The sequence below is a fragment of the Ammodytes marinus genome (assembly GCF_949987685.1).
Source record: "Ammodytes marinus genome assembly, chromosome: 13".
In the NCBI taxonomy this organism is placed as follows: domain Eukaryota; kingdom Metazoa; phylum Chordata; class Actinopteri; order Uranoscopiformes; family Ammodytidae; genus Ammodytes; species Ammodytes marinus.
This window is the reverse complement of record NC_137217.1, coordinates 550,460-578,376: the sequence shown is the minus strand read 5'-3', so window position 1 is coordinate 578,376 and position 27,917 is coordinate 550,460. Positions and strand designations below refer to the sequence as shown.

The 27,917-nt window shown below is 39.9% G+C and overlaps 1 protein-coding gene across 1 annotated transcript in view; it reads left to right on the top strand.

Annotated features, from left to right (window-relative positions):
- Positions 1 to 18,428, top strand: part of LOC307259947 (cytosolic non-specific dipeptidase-like) — a gene marked incomplete at its 5' end in the record, with an annotated part of 49,146 nt that extends 30,718 nt beyond the window's left edge. Inside the window, 4 exons of the mRNA XM_080040038.1 lie at positions 6,404 to 6,568; positions 6,680 to 6,821; positions 13,722 to 13,869; positions 18,223 to 18,428. Of these exons, the coding sequence (XP_079896164.1) occupies positions 6,404 to 6,568; positions 6,680 to 6,821; positions 13,722 to 13,869; positions 18,223 to 18,301 (534 nt within the window). The 3' untranslated portion in view covers positions 18,302 to 18,428. The remainder of the gene's footprint in view (positions 1 to 6,403; positions 6,569 to 6,679; positions 6,822 to 13,721; positions 13,870 to 18,222) is intronic.
- Positions 18,429 to 27,917: the final 9,489 nt, after the last annotated feature.

Sequence of the window (27,917 nt, the reverse complement as noted above, 5' to 3'; positions counted from 1 at the left end):
ATGTTTTGGAGGCAAAAGAAAGGTCAATATTTTCAGATCTGTCAGGTGTTCTAGTCATTTTGGCCACCACTGTAGGCATGATGGGAGCATCACTTCATCCACCTCTCTTCTTACCCTGATCTACCCATCACTCTGGAACAGTCAATCTGGTCTCATCAGACCACACAACCTTTATCCATTTCTCTGGAGCAAAATGTATGCATTTTATCCTGATACGCCCCACTGATAAGTGGTTTTCTTAAGGCTACACATCTGCATAGTCCATATCCCTTATGTTCTCTTTGCATTGTCTGTGTGGAAATGCTCTTACTTTCACTATTAAACCTGGCTGGGAGTTCTACTGTCGTTATTTTAAGTTTTGATTCCACCAAATAATTAAATTTATTTTAAGTCATCTCCCATCATGATCATTAAAGATTTTTTTTTCGACAACATTTCTTCCTCAAAGATGATGGTTCCCTAGCCTGGCACCGCCCTCCTACCTACTTCCGCTCAATTTTCATTTCACTTCAGTAGACAGTCTGGGGCTGGGGTGTATTAGTGGAATCCAGTGTTAATTTCGTAGACTAAGACTATGACGAAAATTATTCGTCAACAAACCTTTTTCATGCACGAAAACTAAATAAAAAGGCAGATATGATGACGAAGACTGAGATGAATATAACTGACACTATAGTCTACGAATAGGAACGAGACGAAACTGTTAGGGCGGGACGAATGGAGAAGAGATCCAATCAGAACTGTGGGACAAGTTGGGAAGAAATCCAATCAGTGCAAAGCAGCGAATGCGACCCTGGGCCTATCCGAAAACTTTTTTTTGCATAGGAAATTTCCTTTCCTATCGAGATGACCCGGAAGTGCTCGGCAGATAGGTGATCCGAATAACCAAAATGCTTAGGAAAGGCATAGGAAAGGAGCCTCGATTCATCCTTTAACCCTCCTTTAGCATAGGTTACTCCTGGCTAACCTATGCTAAAGGAAAGGAGATAGTGGTATCCCATAATCCTTTACGGCGGCAAGATTTAAAGCAACAGGCCACCGCCGGAGTTTACCGACTCTACACGAATACGAACGAGAGGTAAAACAGAAGAGAGGAGAGGAGAAGAGAGGAAGATTTAACTCGGCTAAAACAAAATACTCCCCCCCCCCCCCCCCCCACACACACACAGGCTAAAGATAATAAAGAACTCATAAAAGACCAACATCATAATAGTTATTTTCGTAGCACATAATTTACACCATAAGAAAATAAAATACCAACTTCACATTTAATGAAGTTTACTGGGGGCAGTTCATTTCAACATCAACACAAGTGTAGCCTCTTTTTATTCCACATGTGAATTGGGATATATGGGAGTGATTCTCACTCTGTTGGCGACAACCTGATTAAAATCAATATGAAAAGAACGCATGGATCAAACGAGCGCTTGTTGTAGTCCATTTTCGGAGAAGGAAGTTTCACGCTAGTGACTCACGTCAGCAATACTCGCCGTCGCGCAATGACGTCGGTTAGGAAAGGTGGAGTCGAATTCATTTGAAACAACGCTGTCCTTTCCTATGTTCGATAGGAAGCACCTTTCATCTCTCCTTAACCCCGATGACGTTTAGGGGTTAAGGCATAGGAAAGGAGGCTTATAGGTAAGGAGATTGGACTTTTCGGATAGGCCCCCTGTGTCTGTGAAAATCGACGAGAAACCTCGGCAGTGTGAGCGGGTGGAGAGAGCCGACGTGCAGAAAAACTCTGCGGTTTGATGGACAAAATGATAGTCAGGGATATCCTGCCTGTTAACGTTGTCTAGGGGAACGGCTAAATTCCGCGATCTGTTTGTAGAGGCTCGATCTTGAATACACAGAACCATGTCCCCAAACTGACTGCGCAACTATATAGGAAATTAACTGTGAAACTGCCGCCTCCCTCCGTTAGTTTCTGTTTTCACCCGAGTAAGTTACAATCATCTCCGACGTATGGACAGCGTTCAATTAAAACCTCTAATTTTATTATCAAACAGGCTTTGATGCAAAAGAAGTCCGAACACACACAGCGGCAGCAGTGTTGCTTAAAGGAAAGCACAGTTGCTCAATTTTATCAGCACGTAACTGCATGCTGCTGCTGCCCAGGGGCGGCCTTAACGATCTCGGGGCCCATTTCAAGACCTAGTGTGGGGCCCCCCACTTATTTTTTTTATTTTCTTTATTTTCAATTTTTAATAAATAATGCTTGTGCATGCTCCCCGCAAAAAGAAAAAAAGATTGTGGAATCCAGTTGGTTCATAGACGGATCATGAGATAATGGGCCCCCGGGCAAAGGCTCTTAAAGCCCCCCTCCCCCCTATCCAGTCAGGTACACTGATTGTATGTGAGATTATTAAGAATGAAATAGAATACATGTTTTGGATAACAACCATTACATCTGTGTCTGTATTGCATATTCAAACCTTAATACCATTCAATGAAGAAAGAAACAGTCGACTAAGTCCGCTGTAGATTTAGTCAACTAAAATCTGCTTATATTTAGTAGACTAAGACTAAAAGATTTCAGATGACTAGAATAGGACTAAGACTAAATGGTGTGATATTCAAAAGACTAAGACTAAATCAGAATTTGCTGCCAAAATTAACACTGGTGGAATCCTGCTCGAACATATTTCTGAGTGAACAGAGAGAGTGGCTGAGAACGATGACGTCGAAGTCGCGCTCCAGTTTCAGTTGAATGCTGCGTTCCTTTATACTCGGAACTCGGAAATTTCCGACTTGGTAGTTCCAAGTTCTGACCTGTCTGTGTTCCATTGCATCTGCTCAGGAAAGTATGGACGCCTACAACCTTTCTCATCCAAATAACTAAACGTTAGGCTCTAGCAAGTTACCATTGCCAGCTACCGGTAGATCCATAGACTACAACATGTAGTGAAGTCGGAAATTTCCGAGTTCCCTGTATAACTTGAACGAACCGTCAGAAGCCGGCTCATGACATACGTCACGACCAAACGTTATGCGATTGGTTGGCTGATCCAGAGTGGCACTGGGCAGATCCAATACAGGGCTGGCAAGTTTCACCAAAAGTTAGGAGTGAGATTTTTTGGCCGAGGGACCCAAAACCGTGTCCTCTCCCCACCCAATCATTTTTGCTAGTGTCCTGTGAGTTTACATATTGTTCATAATAAATCAGAAATAAAAGACAATTGGAAAATGTGATAAAACATCAAAAATCTTATTAAAATAAACAAATTCATGAATTGCAAAGTCGTAGGACAGGTTTTAATTAAACATTGTGGGGGTCCGGGGGTCCCCCCCCCAGAAAATGTTTTAAACACTTAATTTCCTGCATTCTGGTGAATTTTTATGAAGCAATGTGTGCCTTTTCTGCATTAATTTTTATTTTTATTTAAAGTAAAAGAGAACATTCACGGTTTCGCTGACACAAATTTAATTGAATAGCCTACAATGGATGTGTAGTGCTTTCAAATATCTCCTGTGGCCTATTGTTAAAACATTTGGTTAAACAGTAATAAAGGTAATTATTCTACAGGTGAAACTCGAAAAATTAGAATATCGTGCAAAAGTTCATTTATTTCAGTAATTCAACTTTAAAGGTGAAAATAATATCTTATACAGACTCATTACATGCAAAGTGAGATATGTGAAGCCTTTATTTGTTATATTTGTGATTATTATGGCTTACAGTTTATAAAAACCCCAAATTCAAAATCTCAGAAAATTAGAATATTACATAAAATCAATAAAAAAAGGTTTTTAAATACAGAAATGTCGGCCCTCTAGAAAGTATAATCATGCATACGTATTAAGTACTTTGTTTGGGCCCCTTTTGCACAAATTCTTGCCTCAATGCGGCATGGCTTTGATGCTATCAGTCTGTGGCACTGCTGAGGTGTTATGGAAGCCCATGTTGCTTTCATAGTGGCCTTCAGCTCGTCTGTATTGTTGGGTCTGGTGTGTATCATCTTCCTCTTGACAATAGTCCATAGTTTCTCTATAGAGTTCAGGTCAGGAGAGTTGTCTGGCCATTCATGCACAGTAATACCATGGTCAGTCAACCAGTTACCAGTGGTTTATGGTACTGCCAAGTCTAGCTGGAAATGGAAATTGTCATCACCATAAAGCTTGTCAACAGACAGAAGCATGAAGTGCTCAAAAATCTTCTGGTTGATGGCTGTGGTGACTTTGGACTTGATAACACAGTGGACTAATAGCAGCAGATGACATGATACCTCAAATCATCACTGATCCAAATTAAATGTTGCGTTTCATTTGTAAATCAAGGTCCCACAGTCTAGAGGAAGAGTGGAGGGGCACAAAATCCAAGGGGCTTGAAGACCACTGTCAAGTTTCAACAGTCAGTGATGATTTGAGGCACCATGTCATCTGATGGTGTTGGTCCACTGTGTTATCAAGTCCAAAGTCACCACAGCTGTCTACCAGGAGATTTTAGAGCACTTCATGCTCCTGTCTGTTGACAAGCTTTATGGAGATGCTGAATTACTTTTTCCAGCAAGACTTGACACCTGTCCACAGTGCCAAAACCACAAGTAACTGGTTGACTGACCATGGTATTACTGTGTTAATTGGCCAGACAACTCTCCTGACCTGAACCCAATAGAGAAACTATGGAGTATTGTCAAGAGGCAGATGAGACACACAAGACCCAACAATACAGATGAGCTGAAGGCCTCTATCAAAGCAACCTGGGCTTCCATAACACCTCAGCAGTGCCACAGGCTGATAGCATCCATGCCACCCCGCATTTAGGCATAAATTCGTGCAAAAGGGGCCCAAACCAAGTACTTAGTACATATGCATGATTATACTTTCTAGAGGGCCGACATTTCTGTATTTAAATTTTTTTTTTTATTGATTTGATGTAATATTCTAATTTTCTGAGATTTTGAATTTGGGGTTTTCATAAACTGTAAGCCATAATAATCACAATTATAACAAATAAAGGCTTGAAATATCTCACTTTGAATGTAATGAGTCTATATAATATATTAGTTTCACCATTTAGGTTGAATTACTGAAATAAATGAACTTTTGCACGATATTCTAATTTTTCGAGTTTCACCTGTATATCATGTCTACTATTGAGGGATGAGTGGCTGGTGGTATTTTACTAGCAGCATTAGGCTTTATTCAAAGAAGAAAAAAATAGGGAACAGTTCAACACCAATGCAAACTACTAGGCTAAAATAAAACATCTGGGTTACTTGGTCCCTCCTGTGTTATGAAAAGTGCTATACATGTGCAATACATAGGCTACAGTTCATTACACAGAAGAATAAAAGCATTTTTATTGGCGGATGAGCCATTTGTTACTTTGCTAACCTAATTTTCAAACTAAATTACCAAAAACAATATACAAAACGATCCAAAGATCTTCTGAATTTACTTGAGTGAGATTGAAGGGTTAATATGTTTGATGCACACGCGCTCACCGGCCGGCGAGGACACAATTGTTATCAGCGGTAACTTGGCACGCTATCAACACACACCTCGGAAGAGAAGGTGCGGATAGGGGGCTCGCCTCCTTTATATGTCCATGCTCGCCTCCCGCTTCGAATACACAGTGCACATCAAAGCATAACGTTAACACGCGTTCAGAAAGAGGAAGTCACGGCACTCATGTCTGTTAGCTTTTCAAAATAAGAAATTTAAAATAAAAGTCCCGCAAAACAAATGTTATTTTGGGGATTAATTTCTCCGCGTGAGAAATTTGAGGTGTGGCGTGTGAGAGTGTGAACTGGTTGATTTGCGTGTGTCTCACGGCCAAAGAGTGAGACTTGGCAGCTCTGCAATAGTTTGAAACTTCAACAGACATCCGCCTCCAAGTGAGTGGATGTTTGTCAATAGGGCAGTTCCAGACCTTCTGTACAAATGAAATTAAGTACGATGGTCTGGTTGGACCAGGCTAATGGTTCCCCCCTGTCTATCCAGGTTTTTTATAATGCATTGGACAGTTCTTAACATGATTTCAGTAGTTTCATCTTCTCCTGAGTAGTTTTCTTTATTTTATGCAGGCCAGTAATTTCACCCCTCTGAACAAGAGTTACATCTTTACATCAGTTAGGGTTAAATAACTTGCTGTTGCCCACTGAAACATATTTATCACTGTTTTTGACGGATGGAGGGCTCTTGCCTATTTGCTTAGTAAAATCCAGATGGCAACTTTTATTTTGGCCGGACAGTGTATAATGCAACAAGATAAGACTTCAAACCCTTTCTTCTCACTCTTACTTTTAAACCTTCTAAATTTTTTTACCTATTCTTAATTTGTTTTTGTTTTGAAAAAATGCACTTCATTCGAGAGCGCCTCCTACCCCAAATTTGTTGCACTTTGTGCAATGACAATAAAGAGATTCTGATTCTGATTGTCACTGTATGTATCCTGTAGGTTGACCTGTTGGCCCACATGTGGCGATACCCTACTGTCTCCATCCATGGCATTGAGGGGGCATTCTCTGACCCTGGCACAAAGACTGTCATTCCTGCTAAGGTTACTGCTAAGTTTTCCATCAGACAAGTTCCCAACATGGACCCTGCTATGGTCAAGAAACAGGTAAAACAGGATGTAAATGCTCTGATTTGAAAAAACAACACAACATATTTTTTATGCTCATTAATTCTTACCATAAACCGCTTCTGCTTTTATTTTGTTGGTTAACTTTAGGTAACAGACTACCTTCACTCTGTATTTGCCAAGAGGAAGAGTCCCAATAAGCTGAAAGTCACCATGGTGATTGGAGCCAAGCCTTGGCTGGCTGACACTCAGCATCCTCTCTATGAGGCTGGGAAGGCTGCCATCAAGAAAGGTACAGAAAACACAACCATCCCTGCATCAAAATCCTTTATAGTGACAGGAAAGCTGAAGCAAACTGCAAACAAATATACAAATATATGAGTAGTAGTAATATGTCATATTTTGTCGCTTCTTGTGATTTTATCTTTGTATATTGTATCAAATAGCCTCTTATTTTGTATAATGCCATAAGCCCAAAAATAAAACACAGTAGTGCATAGTTCCTGCTAGGGCTGGGCAATATGACGATATCATATCGTGGACGATATGAAAGTGTCTACCGGGAGAGATTTGGCCATACCGTTTATACTGCGGAGAAAAAAAGTTAATGTGGCGGGAGCATAGATAGATCGGGAGGCAGCTGACCCTCCGAGTCCCTACAGTTACACTGCAGTTACACCGCCGCGCCACACGGGGGCTCTGCAGCAGAGTTCTGGGCTGCAATACAGCTTCTTTACCCTCAACAAAAGAAGCCTCATCTGTTGCTCTAGCTGTCTAGCTCCAGGGCCAATCCAAATAGTCCAATATCTCCTAACCTATAAGCCTCCTAAACGTCATCGGGGTTAAGGAGAGATGAAAGGTGCATCCTATCGAACATAGGAAAAGACAGCACTGTTTCAAATGAATTCGACTCCACTTTTCCTAACCGACGTCATTGCGCGACGGCGAGTATTGCTGACGTAAGTCACTAGCGTGAAACTACACTATAGCCTATTCTCTGAAAATTGACTACAACAAGAGATCGTTTGATCCATGCGTTCTTTTCATATTGATTTTAATCAGGTTGTCGCCAACAGAGTGAGAATCACTCCCATATATCCCAATTCATGTGAATGTGTGGAATAAAAAGAGGCTACACTTATGTTGATGTTGAAATGAACTGCCCCCAGTAACTTCATTAAATGTGAAGTTGGTATTTTATTTCCTTATGGTGTAAATTATGTGCTACGAAAATAACTATTATGATGTTGGTCTTTTATGAGTTCTTTATTATCTTTATGGGGGAGGGGGTATTTTGTTTTAGCCGAGTTAAATCTTCCTCTCTTCTCCTCTCTTCTGTTTTACCTCTTGTTCGTATTCTCCGGCGGTGGCCTGTTGCTTTAAATCTTGCCGCCGTAAAGGATTGTGGGATACCACTATCTCCTTTCCTTTCGCATAGGTTGGTCCGGAGTAACCTATGCTAAAGGAGGGTTAAAGGATGAATCGAGGCTCCTTTCCTATGCCTTTCCTAAGCATTTTGAGAATTCGATTCACCTATCCGCCGAGTACTTCCGGTTCATCTCGATAGGAAAGGAAATTTCCTATGCACAAAAGACTATTCGGATTGGCCCCCAGTGCGCCATCACTACAGTTAACAAACCAACCCCGTGTCACGGTGGCAGAGCAGCTGGTATTAACGGTCAAAAATGTCATCGGGCAAAGGAAACTTGCTTGCTGCTTCAGCGTGCTGTTGCCGTGACGCAGAGTTGGCTTGTTTTAAGCCGCAAACTACATGGGTTAGCTCTCGTGAGCTAGCTGGCTAATAATGACATCTTTAGCCTACTCGGGGCTTCACCCCCGTGCTGTTATTGTTGGAGACAGCCAGCAAGGCTGGTTTTATGTAACATGTCAAACTTGAAAATATTATTTGTGTTGAAGCTGGAGTTAAAGTATTACCAGACATTTGCTCATTAGTTAATTTTGACAGCTTTTTTAAATGAAGATGAGCAAATGCTGCAGGAAAATTCAAGTCTTTCATTATTTTGATATAGGCTACTATCAATTGGAAAATGTAGGCTATTTGGTTGATGCTGTCATTTTTATTTTGCACTGACTGACTAAAGCCAGACTGGTGTGGTATTTTGCACCAGTTTTTCTTTTGTATGCAAATTTAAATTCCAAGCAAAATATGAAAATAATCTAATGTGATTAAAGTTCAGTACGGTTATTGTAATCCATTGAATTTAAAGGAAAAATACTATACCGTGATATATATCCATATCGTGATATAAAATTACTAGGGCTGTCAAAATTATCGCGTTAACGCAGAGTGATTAATTTCTGGAATTAACGCGTTAATTTTTTTTATCGCAATTAACGCATGTGCAGAATGATCCGCCCCGTGCATCACACCGGCTCTGTACTACAGTCACTCTAAGTTGAGGCTGACCCAGGATCAGTAGCTGTGCGCAGCCAAACATAACAGCACGCTAGCCCATGCCGTGTTTTAAGCCCTAGTTCCTGCTGTTCTTGATGGTTTCAAAATTAGAGTTTGATGACTTATTTGCTATCAGGGCACAGAGGTTTAGAAACAACCTGCCACCAAATTATTATGGAGGTGTTTTTACGATGTTACTTTTTATTATCTTTTGGCCTCTCCTCTGTGATTCCATTTTACTCTTGTCTCTACTGTTGATTCTTTTTTAAGCGCATTGTCATTGTGCTTTAAAATGGCTTGATGTACTTTTTGCAAGCACCCATCAACCACCCGCACGCACGCACGCACGCACGCAAGCACGCACGCAAGCAAACACACAGACACACACAACACACACACACACACACACACACACACACACACACACACACACACACACACACACACAGAATTGCTTCAGGAAATCTTTCTCAAGTCACACAGATTTATACAGTACACTGTATATAGTATAATCCCTCCACATTTGCAGCTGATTTATTCTGTGGTAAGAGAGTTTTTGTCCATTAAACTCTAAGGGTGTATTCACACCTGCCGTCTTTAGTTCGGTTGAAACAAACTCAGGTGCACTTCCGCCTTCAGTGCGCATCTTTCAGGCAGGTGTGAATACAGCAATCGCAGACCAAACAAGCGCACAAGACCCAGCTGAAGAGGTGGTCTCCTGCAATTCGTCTGTGGTGTGAATTTGGCCGGACTCGATCCGACCCAAACACTGTGCCTTTTCTTTATTGTCTTTTTTAATAAATCGGCGTCACGTTATAGTAAAGTGTTGTTGTCACCATTGTGAGGAAGATTAGTTGTGTTTTGACCGGGAGCCCCGAGCCAATATATTGCATTTGATAGGACGCGTAAACATGCTGATGTGTTCAGCGATCAGATGAAGGAGAGGGGAGCGTCTCCTGCACAGTGCCAACAGGTTCACGCTGCGCTTTGCATAAAGTGCGTGTTTTTATTTTGCTTCCCATGATAACGGGTTAGACCAGGGGTGTCAAACTCATTTTCACAAAGGGCCGAATTACGACATGATAATCACACGAAGGGCCAGACATGTCGCTTTTTATTCCAAAAATCAAACAACATATCTAGGTATATAACCTGCGTACATACGGGGCATAGGCTAGGTTTTGTTTACATATTTTGGGGGACAAATTATAGGTGGGGGGTATGGGGGTGCTCCCCCAGAAATTTTTGTGCGTCAAACACTTAATTTCCTGTTTTCTGTGCCTTTTCTGCATCAATTTATTGTGGAAATGTCTTTATTTTTCTAAAGGAAAAGACAACATTCAGGTTCCTGGTGAAACAATTATAAAGGACTATAATGCAGTAAGGCTCTCAGGCATCCTGGATTGAGCGACAATATGTTTTCTCTTGGATTTTTCATAACTTTCTGCACTTTCAAAACATATCACGTTTTTTTATTTTATTTTTTTATAGGAATCATGACCCAGCACCAGTGTTAACTATTTATGACACTTTACATTGGTAATGAAATGCAAAGCCACCATTGGAAATGAAAGGGGTGGGCTATCAGCGGCTATCTAACGTTAGCTAGTGAGCTATATTGTAACTTGAGGCAAAAGTTAGAGACCAGATAATGTTAGCATTCATCTTTAGATAGTTGACACAATCAATCATCATATTAGCATGCTATTTAGCCACATAGATTGGCCTATTTACAGCCCTCAGAAAACTGACATATTTTCTTCAATGCAAGTTCATCAATTCATGGCTTAAAATCCTGAGCTGTGGAACTTTCAGCAGACATTCCTAGTGGTAAGCTGTGCGAGTGTCCTAACGGTTGGGAGCGTGTGCGACGTGCGGATATGGCACAGGCTCCGCATGAGAGAAAAAAAAAATAAAAAAAATCACATTTTTTTTTTTTTTTCGCGGGCCAAATTTAATGGAATTACCGAATTGGTTCGCGGGCCAGATTAAATATTGAAACGGGCCAGATTTGGCTCGCGGGCCAGAGTTTGACACCCCTGGGTTAGACCTTCAATACTATCCCGGTGTCAGTTTGGAGCTGAGCTGCGCCGAACTGACAGCCAGCTAAATTTTCGAAAACTTCGCACTTTTAACTCGGAACTGAGAAATGCAAGGCAGTCTTTTTTCTCTGACATCATCACCAAAAACAAGAACAATGCACGTCCCCTATTTTCTACTGTTGACAGGCTCACAAACCCTCCTGTGTCAGTAGCATCTGAACTTCTCTCCACGAGGACCTGCAATGAATTTGCCTCCTTCTTTACTGACAAAATTCATAAAATTAGACAAGCTGTCATCACATCAATACCGGTTTCAAGATATGTTTTATCCCTGTGCCCACTTGAAATCAATCCAAATGCCATGACAGAATTTTGTCTGATTAACCAGAAAAACCTGGAGGACATTATACAACACCTGAATTCCTCCTCCTGTTGCCTTGACATTCTACCCACAGGTTTCTTTAAAACAGTTTTTAGCTGTATGGCCTCAGATGTCCAAGAAATTGTCAACATGTCCCTTCGGACAGGTGTATTCCCACAGGCCCAGAAAACAGCAGTCATCAAGCCACTCCTAAAAAAGAACAACCTAGAAACATCAGTCATGAACAATTATAGGCCCATATCTAACCTGACATTTTTAAGCAAGATCATTGAAAAAGCTGTCTATCAGCAGTTAAATAACTACATGGCAATGAACAACTGCTTTGATGTTTTCCAGTCAGGTTTTCGTCAACACCACAGCACTGAGACCGCTCTGGTTAAGGTCCTCAATGACATCCACTTAAACACAGACAGTGGCAAAAGCTCTGTATTAGTTTTATTGGATCTCAGTGCTGCGTTCGACACAGTTGACCACAGCATATTACTAGATCGACTAGCAAACTGGGTTGGACTTTCTGGAACTGTACTAAACTGGTTTGAATCCTACTTAAAGGATAGAGACTACTATGTGTCAATAGGCAATTTCACATCCGAGAGAACAAATATTACATGCGGGGTCCCCCAAGGTTCCATTCTTGGGCCTCTTCTGTTCAACATCTACATGCTCCCACTAGCTCAGATTATGAACAAGAACAAATTATGTTACCATAATTATGCAGACAACACACACATTTACATAACCATATCACCAGGAGACTACAGTCCGATACAAGCACTGAGTAAGTGCATTGAACAAATCAATGACTGGATGTGCCAAAACTTTCTTCAATTAAACAAAGACAAAACTGAAGTAATTGTCTTTGGTAACAGGGATGAACAATTAAAAGTCAGCGCACAGCTTAAATCTGTTATGTTAGAAAGCACACACCAAGCTAGAAATCTTGGAGTAGTCATAGATTCAGACTTGAATTTCAAAAAACACATTAAATCAATTACTAAGTCAGCCTACTACCACCTTAAAAATATATCAAGAATTAAAGGGCTACTGTCTCAGCAGGACTTAGAAAAACTTGTCCATGCATTTATCTTTAGTAGACTTGACTACTGTAATAGTGTCTTTGCAGGCCTTCCTTAAAAGTCAATCAGACAGCTTCAGCTAATTCAAAACGCTGCTGCTCGAGTCCTCACTAGGACCAAAAAAGTGGATCACATTACCCCAGTTCTTAGGTCTTTACACTGGCTTCCTGTCACTCTAAGAATTTATTTTAAAATATTGATGTTGGTCTATAAAGCCCTAAATGGTTTAGGCCCCAAATACATCGCTGACCTGCTGATCCCATATAAACCAGTCAGAGCTCTCAGATCGTCTGACACTGGGCTACTGACAGTCCCCAGAGTAAGGACTAGAAAGGGAGAGTCAGCCTTCAGTTTTAATGCACCAAAGCTCTGGAATAAACTTCCACAGGACTTGAGGTCCGCTTCAACACTCGGCTCTTTTAAATCAGGTCTGAAGACTTTACTGTTTCCGTTTTAACCTGTAATTTTAAATTTTTATTTATTTTTATTCTTTTTAAACTTTTTAATTATTTTATGTTTTATTTATATTCATGTTTCTCATTCGCTTTTTTTATGTATTTTTTTAATGTGTGCTCTATTCTTGATGTGTTTTTGTTTTTGCATCTGTAAAGCACCTTGAATGGCTTTGTGTCCGAAATGTGCTTTATAAATAAACTTGCCTTGCCTTGCCTTGCCTAAATCAGCTGTGTGTCAGTTTGGGCCTATTCTCCTTGTGAGCCGCGCTTCCAGCAGCAACAATACAGTAAAAATTATGTTGCCACATAACGTAAAACAACAATCATTTTATGTTTATTCTTTTTTTTTATAGATGTAGGTCTATGTATTTATTATTTTTAACCCCATATTATACCAAACTTTAGATCAGGCAGTAGTTCACCCCCCCCCCCCCCTCCCCCCCTTCCTCTCTCTACAAAGTCAATGACTAGCAGTCTAGCCTACAGATTTTAAAGACTTACAGTGGTTATTTGCTGATGGCACAAAATAAACATGATCGCAGTATATAGGCCTATCTCTATGATTGTTAACAATTTCGCAGTTTTCACTTCATGCTTCCTGCTTCTCCCCACCCCAGAATGTCTATCCAATGAATGAATGATCTCAGATCATGTGTAGTTTTGCTTCGTCATGCTGGTTCACTTGCAAAAGGGTCAATATGAAAGTGGACAACACCAAATAAAAAAAATTTAAATTCTATTTGGTCTGAACCAAAGCAAGTGAACTAGCAGACTTTCCCAGTGTGTATACACCCTAAGATAAGATGACCTCCCTTCTCCAGTTTTTGATATGGAACCTGATCTGATCCGTGAGGGTGGGACCATCCCTATTGCCAGAACCTTCCAGGATGTGACAGAGAAAAGCATCATCATGATGCCCATTGGAGGGTTTGACGACGGGCTGCACTCACAGAATGAAAAAATCAGCAGGTTTGACACCACTTGTTTTACCGAATGCTTATACCCATGTTCCAGAATTTTGGCCACTGTGTCAAAACAATTTAAAAAAAATACACAGGCCGAATAAGACACTGCTTTTCAAATTTTAGTTGTGCTTTGTATTTAAGATAGATGTGTTTTCCCAATGATTGCAGGAGATTTATTTTTTGAACAATGTGTCTTGTGTAAAAAACAGTGTGTAGTGTCTCGCAAGAAGTGTGTTGGAGAATTTCAAACACAGTGCAAAGCATATATTGTTTTTGTAGGGTTGGTGTTTGTGTTTAGGGCTTGGTCACCGAAGTGAGAGGTTGCTTTGGGCATAGCATTTTTAGCTTTTTGCCTCAAAAACAGTTCCTGTACCTATGAATTTTGATGAAGAAATGGGCAAAGGGATCAAACACTGTTTGTAAAGTTTATATTTTGACTGGCTCCCCTTGACTACAAGTGTTTGAGCTAAGCTAACCTGGAAGAGTGACCTATGCCCATTCCTTCACCAAACATGCAGGCACAGTAAAAGGAAAGGTTTCTGTCATTTATTTCTTGAGCCAGAGTGACGAAAAAAGCTAATGATTAAACATTTTCAACTATTCCTTTAAAGCTGCTAGCGAGTTAAGGGAGATACAGGAGAGAAGCTGAGATTTAATCGGAAGGAAAAGAACAGGGGCCTATTGCATAAAACTAGGATAAGGGATTAACCTAGGATATTTCGGTTATCCTGGCTTGCGTTAGCTATGATCTGGTTGCATAAAAGCGGAGGGACATAAGTTACCATGGAGATTTATCCTTTACGTTTAGCCTGGTCGGGACCAGGCTAAACGTAAAGGATAAACTTATTCTGTTGCGTGATTGGCTCAGTCAGCTGTCACTCCGATCTGAAATCAAGGTTTTTAACAGTTATTCCATGATCTTCTGTGTATTGCTTTATTTTCATTAGCCTGTTTTAAGGTACCACATAAAAGACTGCATTGTCATTTAGTTAAATAGTTCTTTTTTTAAAATTGATTTAACCTGAACCATTTATAATTAGATTAAGATGCAATGATATAAATTATAATAATTTATGTGATAGTCTGTTCATATTGCAGGCTATATTTATACAATTGATTATCGATGGCAGATGACGTTGCAAGTGTGGGTCAAATACAATCACTTTGTACTTATATATATATATGTACTATATCGAGGTGCATCTAAAACAAAATTCAATATCAATGAAAAATTCCTTTTTTCTGTAATTTAATTCAAAAAGTGAAACTTAAAGGCCTACTTCACCGGTTTGAATATGAAGGTGTATTGAATTCTGAGATCCTATGTAGTATAAATGTGCGAAAAAAATTGAAATTGGTTCATCCTAGCCTGAGAAAAGGCAGAAAGAGTGTTTTTTTAACCCTATATTTCTCTTTCTCGTGACATCACAGAAAGAGAAATATAGGGTTAAAAAAAAAACTTTCTTTGTAAATATTACTGTGATGTCTTTTACTGTGACATCACAGTAATATTTACAAAGTACGTTTTTTTTTAACCCTATATTTCTCTTTCTGTGATGTCACGAGAAAGAGAAATATAGGGTTAAAAAATATAGGGTTTCTGCCTTTTCTCAGGCTAGGATGGACCGATTTTTTTTTTTTTTTTGCACATTTATACTACATAGGATCTCAGAATTCAATACACCTTCATATTCAAACCGGTGAAGTAGGCCTTTAAATATATTCTAGAAATTCATTACACATGAAGTGAAATTAATCTAGAATAAACATACTTTTCAGAAGGTCGACATTTCTGTATTATAAATCCTTTTTCTGATTGGTTGTAAGTAACATTCTAATATTTTGAGATACTGGATTTTTTTATTCCATGATCTATCAATCATCCAAAAAAAGGCCTGACATATTTCACTTTGTGTAATGAATCTATGAAAGTTTCACTTTTTGAATGGACTTTCCATGATATTAAATTTTTTAGATGCACCTGCAGACTGCTCACTGTCAACTATTTTATCATAAAACAATGCAGGGACATCAAGAACAGTTGGCAGAGAATACATCTTCTGTATGAAATGAACTGCCCCCTCACTTACGGTTAAAACTAGCAAGGCATTGTGGGAAAATGGGCCGTCTTTTCCATTTTTCCATCAGTAAATCTGTGTTCGATCTTTGGGTCTACTTCTGAAAGCTGTGGGCTGGCACTTAGCAGAATTACTTACACCTGGCTTGACAAAGCAGCCCCTTTACATCCTGGATTGGCGTTTATGCAATTGACTAATCCAAAGTGCCCAGGCTAGACTTTGTCAAGGCTGGCTTTATCAATCATCCTGGATGTCTTTATTCCACTTTTATGCAATAGGCCCCTGGACTCAACCCGACCTCAAGAGCTTACAGTTTTTGCCGATTGCTTACACACATGTTGCAGACTTTGGCCCAATGTGTCAAAACTTAACACACAGGCCGAATAGGACAAAGCACAGGGAGATAATCTTCTAATTTATACGGCAAAATGAAACTCTTGAAATAAAACCTAACAATCCCATTTCAAAACTGTTTTTAGCATTAAAACAATACACACATGCACTTTTGAATTACTCTTTCCTAGCAGCAACAACACACAGATGGGCTTTATGTATTCAGTACTTTGGATGGTTTTTGACTTGAAAGATTGATCCACTACAGTTGATCTAGACACATGAAAACAAAATGTAGACGCTTCAGATAATTTTTTTTTTTCGCCATTTCAGGTTTTTGCAAAAGTAAAAAAATAAAACACACAAAGACACACAAGAAATGGTACCACTAGAATGTTCTACAAAACATAGTGTTGTAGGGGAATGATTGGAAGACATTTAGGCTATGGATCCTGTCTCCTGTTGGCATCTGGCCACATCACCTCATCCACGTCACAGGCAATGTCCTTCCTTGCCAAGCAACGGGGAAATATCGCCTTGAATCCAACCTCTTGAAGAATTTTTTGGAAAGATTGATCCACTGTATTTTCAATTAGACACATGAAAAAAATATAGAAAATCTTCTGGAAAAAAGTGTATATTGCAATGTCATGGTTTTGGCCAACAAAAGAAAAAAACACAACGAATAGGTGGATTATGAATCCTTTGGATACCGCCTCCTGTTTGCCACATTGCCTCATCGACATCACATGCAATGTCATCCTTTGAGAACCAACAGCGAAAATATTCCTGATATCCAGTCTAAATGACCTAATTATGGAGCTATTGTGTAGTTGGGCTGGACTCTCTGCCCAGGCTCCTATATTGATAGGCCATGATCTATAACATGGTCCACTATAGTGACCCTGTCTCCGTCTGTTGCCTTCTTTGTCCTTGTCCTCCTGCCGCTCTCTCTTGTCCTCTTCCCCTGACTCTTACTGTCTCATAAAGAAGCTGAGCTCACCTGAAGTCTATTTGTAGTGCTAAGGCTCACAACGATTTGTATTCAATTAGTTTTATTTTGTATATTTCATGTGTGAGTCTGTGTGATTTTCCAAATTTGGTTGTGTTTTGTATTTTACATAGACGGGTTTTCCCAATGATTGCAGGAGATTTCATTTTTGAACAATGTGTCTTGTGTAAAAAAAACTGTGTGTAGTGTTTTGCAAGAAGTGTTTTGGAGAATTTCAAACACAGTGCAAAGCATATTTTGTGTCTGTGGGGTTGGTGCTTGTGTTTAGGGCATGGCCACCAAAGTTACCTAGAAACCACTATTAGTGTGTAAGCATTAGGCAAAAACTGTAAGATAAGATAAGATAAGAAAAACTTTGTCTGTCACAAGTGACAGAAATTCATCTTTGACAGGGCAGGGTAAGGAGTCTTATCCTCTCCTATTTATATACATCCTTAAATAATCCTTTGCCCTCATATTCACCAAATGAAGAAGATATGACTGCAAGATAATGGGAGTTCCAGGAAAAAAATTATTAAATGAAAGGTAGTAGACAATGCCCCACATTTAAAATGAGAAACTGACTATATTTGTGTACAGCTGTTCAGTAATTATTCAAACAATAGGCAGAGCAGTTCTGACACATTCAAGGCTCATGATGATGATAAATTCAACACCACGGTCACAATAGAAAAGCAGAAATGCTTCGTACATATTGGTGAAGTCCAAAAATGTTTCCTTCTAGCTGATGGCAGCAGCAAAGTGGAACAGGAACTTTATTTTGTTGTGCTTTGGGGGCTTATAATAATGTCCAATGTCCAATAAAATATGATATAAGTGTAAATGTGGCTCTCCATACATACTCTGTTACCGTTAGTGTCTCCACAGAAGTAGCAGTCCAACATTTTTTGAAAATGTGTTTTAACCATATTCTTCCTTTAACTCTCTCTCCCAGGTACAACTTTATTGAGGGAACCAAGTTATTTGTTGCCTTCCTGAATGAAGTATCGCAGATTAGGAGGACCAGTGTGTGATGTTAAATGGCATCATTACATTACCTCCTAAACCAGCTACACTACTCTCGCCAGGACGCAGGGCTGCTTTAACTGTGTTTTTAAGTCCCCTTTGTCCAGTTATTTTACTCAAGCATCTCCTCTTGTGCCTCCCTCTCTTATGTTGTCTCTGTCATTCTGGCCATTTAGTGTATTAAGGTATTTTTAAACACCATAATTTATAAATGAAGACTATCTATCTATCTATCTATCTATCTATCTATCTATCTATCTATCTATCTATCTATCTATCATTTCATTGTGACTACTGCTTATGATTGGTTGAAATGTCTGTGGTCATCTCATGTTGCTGTTCTCACTCACTTTGCATATGATGTCAAACAGTACTGTAAGTGTGTGCATGTCATGTAGTAAAAGCTGTGCAATGCAACCATTGTGTACTTTTTTAAGAAAACATATCAGTGATTCTTGAGAAGTGGGACAAAGCAGGGTGCTATGTTGAAAAAATACAAACCCTATGTGTAGGCAAATTAAATTACAGTATTACTAAGATGGGAATGGAGACCCGGTTCCTCTTCAGAACCGGCCCCGAGTCAACCAATTCCTTGGAATCGTTAACATGCCTGCTTAACGATTCCGCTTATCGGTTCCGCTCGTTGCAAATGCGTCATGACTTGACACTCACGCTGCGTTGGTTTGGTTCAGAACGCAGCAAACATGGCGTTGAGACAGAATCTCTCTTTTTACATTTTAATGGTTTGTCTTGACGGTGGTGACAAAAAGTGTCCCACCACTTAGAAACCTAATAAAACATGAATGTGTTGTAGAAAAACTGTGTTTATGATATGAGGGAGTATTTAGTCTTGCTTTTGATGAAAAAAGCTATTTTTGGGCAACCCAGTCTCCGGAGAAAAACGTCCTCAGAGAACTCTTCTGCAAACGACGATCACTCTCTCAGACAACGTTTCAGAGCAAAAATCGACGTTCCATTGTAAAGAGTGGACACTGCGCCCGCACCACGTGACTTTCAAGTTTTCACTTTCAGCACAGAAGAAAGATGGCGGCAGGCCGTGTAAAAAGCTGAATTTTACGGCCGTTTCTGTATCTTAACACTTTTAGCGAGAAATGTGTACTTTATGTTCACAATCTTGATTCAGCGAATGCATATTAGCTTTAGTTTAGATGTTACGTGGATATAGCTCGGTCCTGCCAGCAAAATGTTCTGAATCGACGTCATACAATGTTGTGAACCGACGTTACGCTGTAATGCCCACGCGTTGCCATGGTGACACAAATGTGTCATATATTAGCCTACGTAGGCTATCTGATACACACATAAAAGACGATTATTTACGCTTCCCAACCCATTTTTATTACCACAGCAGCATGGGGACGTAGCCTAGATAATACATTGTGATTTGGGTGTTAAATCTATCTATGCTACTTTTTTAAATAATCATTTTACGACCATTTCAAACCCGGAAGTACACAATGATATAGGCTAGGCTTACTGACGCTCTGATGAGTTACATTGTTTTGTTGTTGTTTTTAGATATTTGTATAGGCCTATGTAAAATATGTGTTTCTAATTATTTTTTATATTATATAATTCTATGTTATCTCCTTAATGTGCCTTGATGAAAAACGAGTGGTTGTGAGTTGTGACATTTAAATGACCAGATTACTTTTACCTATGACTTTATTGATGCCTAAATGCATTCTTGTTATTCTTGGGACTTTGTAAACAAATGTCTTGCAAAAAAAAAACGCTCAGGTGAAGCTTAATCACCTAAATAGTTCGCTAAAGTATTTGACTTATTTAAAGATATTAGCCGGTGAAAGCCTATGGCACGCGTTGCCATAACGACGCTGCCGCATGACGTCACCAGAAGTAAGCGGCGGACAGGTTTGACAGTGACACAGCTGACAGCCTACTACGAGACACTGGATTTCAACCAGACACTTTTGTTTGACACTATTCTTAATTTTTATTTATGTTCTTGCAAAGGAAATAGTCAAACCCGAAGCCTCCTAAGTTACAATCATTCACATATTAAACTTACCCATATACGTGATGGTCATAGCCTGGCGCCAGACTAAACAGCGCCTCCACGAGTGCCACCGAGGTAATGACACCCAAGGTGTGAGGTGGACCTCAAAAATTTGTTTTGACGATGAAATGTAAATTTTTATTCATAAAATGTCTGCTGACAGTGACCATAAAATAATAAGATGGATCACTGATTTAATAAGATGCAATGTGATAACATCCTTCATGTACAGTAGACTAGATTTAACGAAGGATCCATGGGGATGAGGAATGGATCAGGTTTATGCTTTCTGTTACTCTATTTCTTAACATATTGGTATATCAACTGTACGTTATGATATTGACTGACGCTAAAGGATGTAGGCCTACACTTGCAAACCTTCTGGAAAATAAGGTTGAGGTGGAATACACGTCAATCTTCGGCAATACATTGGGTTTATGAGTAAAGATATCAAGAATGCTGGGATGAAAAAAAGATTCAATTCATTATTGGTACAATGATTTATTTAAAAAACTGGAACAGAAAAAAAAAAATCTCTACAGCTGTCCCAGGATGGACTGCGGCTCCCAGGTGGGACTCCATGTTTTTTTGCTGTTGAACAGAGGAGATAATTATTTATTTTTTAAGTAAACAATACCTCATGGTATAGCAGTATTTACAGGTGGGATTCATCATGAAATTGCCGTACAATTAGATTCTATAATAATCATAATCATCTGCCATCATTAAGCAGCTGGATTGTCACTCAAAGGCTAACATATGGCGCTTTTCCACTGCGTGGTATCAGCTCAACTCTGCTTTTTTGGTATCGCCTCGCTTTAGGTTCCAAGCGAGCTGAGCCGATGCTAAAAGGTGACGTCCGCAGACTGCCGGCCACTGATTGGCCAGAGACTACCGGCTTCATTCTGTAGTATATACTCCCAAACTCTCCGGGACTTTGAGTGTATTTTGTCTCGTCGCATGCAGCCTTCTCTGGCTATGTTTCATTTGATTTGCATCACAGATCCTAAAAAACGTAATGAAATGTCCATATAGTCGCTAAGCTCACCCAGTTGTGTTGGTTATTGGGGATGTTACTTTAAACATACTGTACACGACACGAGAGGAGACATGTAGGGCAGCTATCAGCTATATACCCTATAGTAGCCGGCTGGGACAGAAATGATAGCGAGCGATTACATTACAAGCCTGGAACTGCACTGATTACCTCAATAAAAAAAATCAGGCTGAGACACGGCTTGCATTTGCAAACACGTATCCTGAAACAAGCACAAAACAGTCAACTTTATGATGCCTGTGTTTACGTGCATACGGATGTACGTGACGCATCCCTACAGCTGACTGAGTGGCAGTCACACATCGGGACACCAATCCTCCCTTTTAATGGCCCGTCGCAATATACTTCTTCTTTTCGCAAACAGTTACAAGGGGGGTATTTCTTAAACATTTTCCATCCGTATCTTTGGCGGTTGGTTCAGTTAATAGCACAACTGCTCGTAATTTCTGCTTTGCTTTCTGCCCCTTTGTATGACGATCCCGCCCACGTTCAGGAGGTACTATCTATTTGCAGTGGAAAACGACCCGTGCTGCTACCAAACCAAGTTGAGCTGAGTCGAGTTGAGCTACAGGTGCGGTGGAAAAGCGCGAATAGTGTACTGGAGGCAACAGAGACGAGACCATGAGTTAATTCTTCCCAAAAGAGGCAGTGAATATCATTCACTTGGTTAACCTGTTTGTGTATTTGGAGATCCAAATGTGTCATATTATTTACCCTTAAATGGGCTTGCTTGAGGTAGCTTAAATTATTAGCATTCTGTAAGAGAACCATTTTGTGAAGGAATAATAGATATTGCTATGAAAGTGGTAATAAATAATGCTTTCTTAGAATGGGATCTTGGTTATCATGTTTTTACAACAATCTATTATGACTGGTATTTTTTTAAAGTTCAGAGCTCTCCAAACCTAGAAGTGGACAAGTTCTATTTAAAGGCACCAATAAAACTATAAAGTAGGAACCTTCTCAGCCCAAAGTACATTATTCCACCACCATTTTAATAATTGACATAATTGATACTGCAGATCAAGCAGGGATGCTGAACAGCTTCTTTCCACAGGATGTAAGGATCCTTAATGGACTATGCCCCCTCCCCCTCACTACCCCCCCGCCCCCCCCTATTTACATGGTTACAGCCTGATAGCCAGAAAACTGCTTTTTTTAACTCTGTATGCGCTGGTGAGAAGCTGTGTTTTATTAAATTTTTGTATGAAAGTACGTCTCTGAAATGACAATAAATTAAATCTTAAATCTCTCATGATTAAACAGACATTTCCGGCAGAGCATACATTTACTTACTCTCTTATTTTTCTTTTGTAATATTTTGGTGTAGAGGAAAAGTCCTTCCTCTTCTCTCTTCTTGCACTCTTTACAGTCTCCGCCGGGGCCGGCGGAGACTGTAAAGAGTGCAGCGGGGGCTGTTGATGAGGCAGCGGAGACTGTAAAGAGTGCAGCGGGGGCTGTTGATGAGGCAGCGGGGGCTGTTGATGAGGCAGCGGGGGCTATGGCGGAGGCAGCAGGGGCCATGGCAGCGGGGGCGGCGGTGATGACTGAGGTGCAGGAGCTGCCACCCTCCCTTGAGCAAGTGGCAGAGCTGCCATTTTTGTGCTTTTTCACATAAACTGGGACAAATAAAATAATAAAATATATTAAAACAAGTATCTTTGTGGTCTGTTTAGAAACAAATATTTTTCAAATGTTGCATCAAAAGACAACGGTGCCCGGAGTTCCGGTGACGTCACCACACCGAATGGCAGCCTAAACTACCTTCTCCCCGACAAAACGTTAATTTTGCCTCGTTAAATTGCCAAATAACACATTTTTCGACAAAAAAAGAACTGAATAACGGGGAGAAGATGGGAAAGAAGAATGGACAAAAGAAAAATACTGCTACAGAGTCCAATAACGAAGAAGAAACCCCGAACAGCTCTCCCACACAGGTACACGATGAGCAAGCTAACGCCGAGCCACACGTGGCTAGTTTAGCAAGAGTTTTAGAGGAGATACGGGACTTTCGTAAAGACACGAAACAACAGTTAAATGATATCAAAGCTGAGCTTACCAATGTCAATGCTAAGCTAGCGGAGGCAGAGATGCGAATTGAAAATGTGGAGGACCGTGTTCAAAATGTCGAACAGGTGCTAAACAAGATGATAAAGGTGATGACTCAGCAGGAAAATAAACTTCTTGACCAAGAGGGAAGATCCCGACGGGAAAATCTAAGGATATATAATGTTCCCGAGGGAGCGGAGGGGCCTTCTATGGTGGAGTTCGTGCAGAAGTTACTACGGGAAACTTTGGAGGTCCCCCCCACCACGGAGCTTGGCATTGAAAGAGCGCACCGGGCGCTCGCTCCGAGACCGTCCGGAGACAGAGAGGACAAGCCGCGGTCAATAATAATCAGGTTTCTCCGCTACACAACTAAAGAGGAGGTTTTGCGCAAGGCATGGGGGAAAAAGAAAGTGTTTTTGAACGGGAGACCGATTTATTTCGATCAAGATTACCCCCCATCTATTCTACAAAAGCGTAAAGATTACTCCGAGGCAAAGCGTGTGTTAAAGCAGAGGAATATCCGCTTCCAGACCCCGTTCCCTGCTAAACTACGAGTGTTCTACGAAGACGAGACAAGGCTATACCAGACAGCGATGGAGGCCACCAAGGACATGAAAGACAGAGGACTGCCCGTCACCGTCATCACACCTAGGGAGAGCCTGGCTGAGCAGCTGTCCCGCTCCGCCTGGGACGCGGTGGGAGCGAGGCAGAGGGGGACAGGAGAGGAGCGAGAGCGGAACATCAGGGAGAAACTACGTGCCTTCAGGAGACAAGGCTCGTCCCCCACAGGAGAAGAGCTATAAGTTATGAGTAACGTGATGAGCTAAACAGTCTCTTGAGTTTAAACAGTGCCGGGTTCAATTTGCAAAAAATACAGGGATCAAGATGTGACTTTTTTTTATTTATTTTTTTATCAATACTTTCACATCCATTCTTTCCTCCCTATTTGAATGAGAATATACATGGGAGTGACTCAGATACTTTTTTTTCTTTTTGGGAAATGGACAGATGCTGCAGTGGGGGCCCTCAGCCTACAGGTAGAAGAGGCCTTCCCCCACAGCTAAGCTTTATTTTCAGCTTAGCTCAGGGTCACTTACAAGAGACCCCAACCTTGGAACCACACTTGTTTAATTGTTTTGTTCATATGTGTTTATATGTTCTGATTGTTCAGGGAGTAGATCTGCTAAGTTTTGTTTTGTGGATATTAATGTTACATAGACAGATAAATACGTATGTCTAGGTGCAAAGTGAAATTCATCTCATATAATATTAATGGGCTTTTGAATCCAATTAAGCGTAGTAAAATTCTATCTAAAATGAAGAAAGAACAAGCCCACATAGTATATCTTCAGGAAACTTATTTAAGCGACAATGAACATGGAAAACTTAAGAGAATGGGCTTCACCAATTTGTTTTTCTCGTCATATAAATCAGGACATAGGAGAGGAGTTGCTATCCTTATTTCTAACAGGCTGAATTTTGAAAAGGTATTTGAAATGGGAGATAAAGAGGGTAGATTTATTTTAGTAAGAGGAAATATAGATGGGCGGCCAATAACTTTATTAAATATATATGCGCCCCCTGGAAGTGATGGTAAATGGTAAATGGACTTGACTTATATAGCGCTTTTCTAGCCGATTTTCTCAGCCCCAAAGCGCTTTACATATCTTACCACATTCACCCATTCATACACACACTCATACACCGATGGTAGAAGCTGCCATGCAAGGCGCTCTCTGAACCATCGGGAGCAATTTGGGGTTCAGTGTCTTGCCCAGGGACACTTCGACATGTGGCGGGTAGGCGGGGAATCGAACCTCCGACCCTGCACTCCAGAGACAATCTTCCTACCCACTTCGCCACTGCCGCCCCTGGAAGTGATGTTGGCTTCTTTAAAAAAAGTCACTAATATTATGGCAACAGAAACAGTGGGACTTCTGGTCTGCGGGGGAGATTTAAACATTCATCTACAACCTGGCTTGGATAGCTCAAGTAAAAAAAACCTTGGAAAAAAATCCCTATATAAAAAAGTAAATACACTTTTTGAGGAGGTGGGTCTAATTGACATATGGAGAAACCTTTTCCTTAACAGGAGAGATTATACACATTACTCTGCCCCACAGTCCTCGTATTCAAGAATAGATTATTTTATAACATTTGGAAAAGATAAGGACGTAATGAATGACTATGGAATTGGGACGATAGATCTAAGTGATCATGCACCTATCTACTTATATGTTGACTTAAACCTGCAACCAAAGAATACCACGTGGAAATTTAATTCAAGTCTGCTCAATGATTCTAAATTTAAGGAACAAATTAAGAGAGAAATAAGCCTCTACTTAGAGTCTAATGATAATGATGAGGTCACACCTCCCATTCTATGGGATGCCTTAAAGGCTGTATCAAGAGGGAGAATTATAGCTTTTTCATCATACAAGAAGAAAATGAGGAATGAAAAAAATTAAGAATTGCAAAATAAATTGAAGGAACTAGAAAGAAAACATAAATTACACTCTGAGCAAAAGATATTGGAGGATATTAAAAAAATTAGGAATGAAATCAATGATTTAGCTACACAAGCAATTAAAAAAAATCTAATGTTCTTGAAACAGAGATACTATGAAAGTGGATCTAAATCTATGAAGATATTGGCCTGGAAATTGAAGAAAAAAATTGCAGAAAATACTATTCATAGAATTAGAAATCCGAGAACAAAAATAATACAAAATAAATTAAGTGAAATTCAGGAAGCTTTTGAGGTGTTTTACAAAACCTTATACTCTAATGTCCCTGGAGGAAATATAGCCCAAATTGACAATTTTCTAAATTCTTTAGATTTACCCACATTAAACGAAGAACAAAATGAAATAATGACTGCTGATATAACACAAGGGGAATTAAAAAATGTGATTAGTAGACTTAAATCAAATAAATCGCCAGGATCAGACGGCTATACAGCCGAGTGGTATAAGGAATTTAAAGAGGAATTAACACCTATTATACTTCCCACACTGAACTGGGCTTTAAAAAAGGCGCAAACGCCACCCAGCTGGAAGGAGGCAATCATATCGGCTATACCAAAAGAAGGCAAAGATAAGACGGATTGTGGGTCATATCGACCAATATCTGTTCTTAACGTGGACTACAGATTATTTACCTCGATTATGGCAAGACGATTAGAAGAGTTCCTACCGACATTGATCCATAATGACCAGACAGGTTTTATACAGCAACGCCAAACGCAAGACAATATAAGAAAGACATTACACATCATAGATTATATACAAAAAAATAAGACTGAGGCAATAGTAATAAGTGTTGACGCTGAAAAAGCATTTGATTCAGTTAATTGGGTTTTTCTTTATAGAGTGTAACACAGGTTTGGCCTTCATGATACAATTATAAAAACTATACAAGCACTGTATAACAATCCTACGGCCAGAATGAAAGTCAATGGATATTTAACTAACAGTTTTACCCTCGAAAGAGGCACCAGACAGGGCTGTGCATGGTCACCTTTACTTTTCAATCTATATTTAGAACCACTGGCTCAACATATTAGACAAAACAAAGATATAAGGGGAATTTCTATTAAAGAGACAGAGTATAAATTGGCCTGTTATGCGGAGGATATTTTGTGTTTTTTGGGGCAGCCGACAAACACTTTACCTAAATTGATGGAATCATTTGAACAATATGGTAAATTGTCGGGATACAAGGTTAACATAAGTAAGACCCAATTACTTTCATATAATTACAGCCCACCTGAAGATATTAAGAAGAAATACCCATTGATATGGCAAACAAAATCCATCAGGTATTTGGGGATTAACATACCCATAGATCTTACAAAATTATTAGAATGTAATTACCTACCAGTACAGAAAAAAATTAAGGAAGATATAGCAAGATGGAACCTAATCCCTTTCTTTGGCCTATCTTCAAGAATTGAATCTATTAAAATTAGTATATTACCTCGATTATTGTACCTTTTTCAGACCCTACCAATTGAGATCAATCAAATCCAATTCAACGAGTGGGAAAAAATGCTGTCAAGATATATATGGCAAAGTAAAAGACCAAGGTTGCGTTCCGAATCGCATACTCTTTCTTTTTTCTATTCTACATACTACATCCGACGATAAAAAGAATCTAGTTAGGATGCAGTAGGCATACTATTGGGACATACTTTACTCTCTTATTTCATCATAACATTGCGCCTTGATCTTGCCTCTTGCTTTTATATCCGTCGCATCCCTGTTTGTTTTCATATGGAGGCTTCGTCGATGTTACGTCACTTCACGTGCGCACTGGATTGTGGGTCAGAATCGCCCAAATAGGATGCACTTTTCAACACTAACAATCTTGGCCGCATGAAGTAGGACATCCGGGTACTTCTAACCATCCTAAATCTGGCCACAAGAATCGGGACATCCTAAATCTTTTTTCTACATACTATATAGTAGAAAGTATGCAA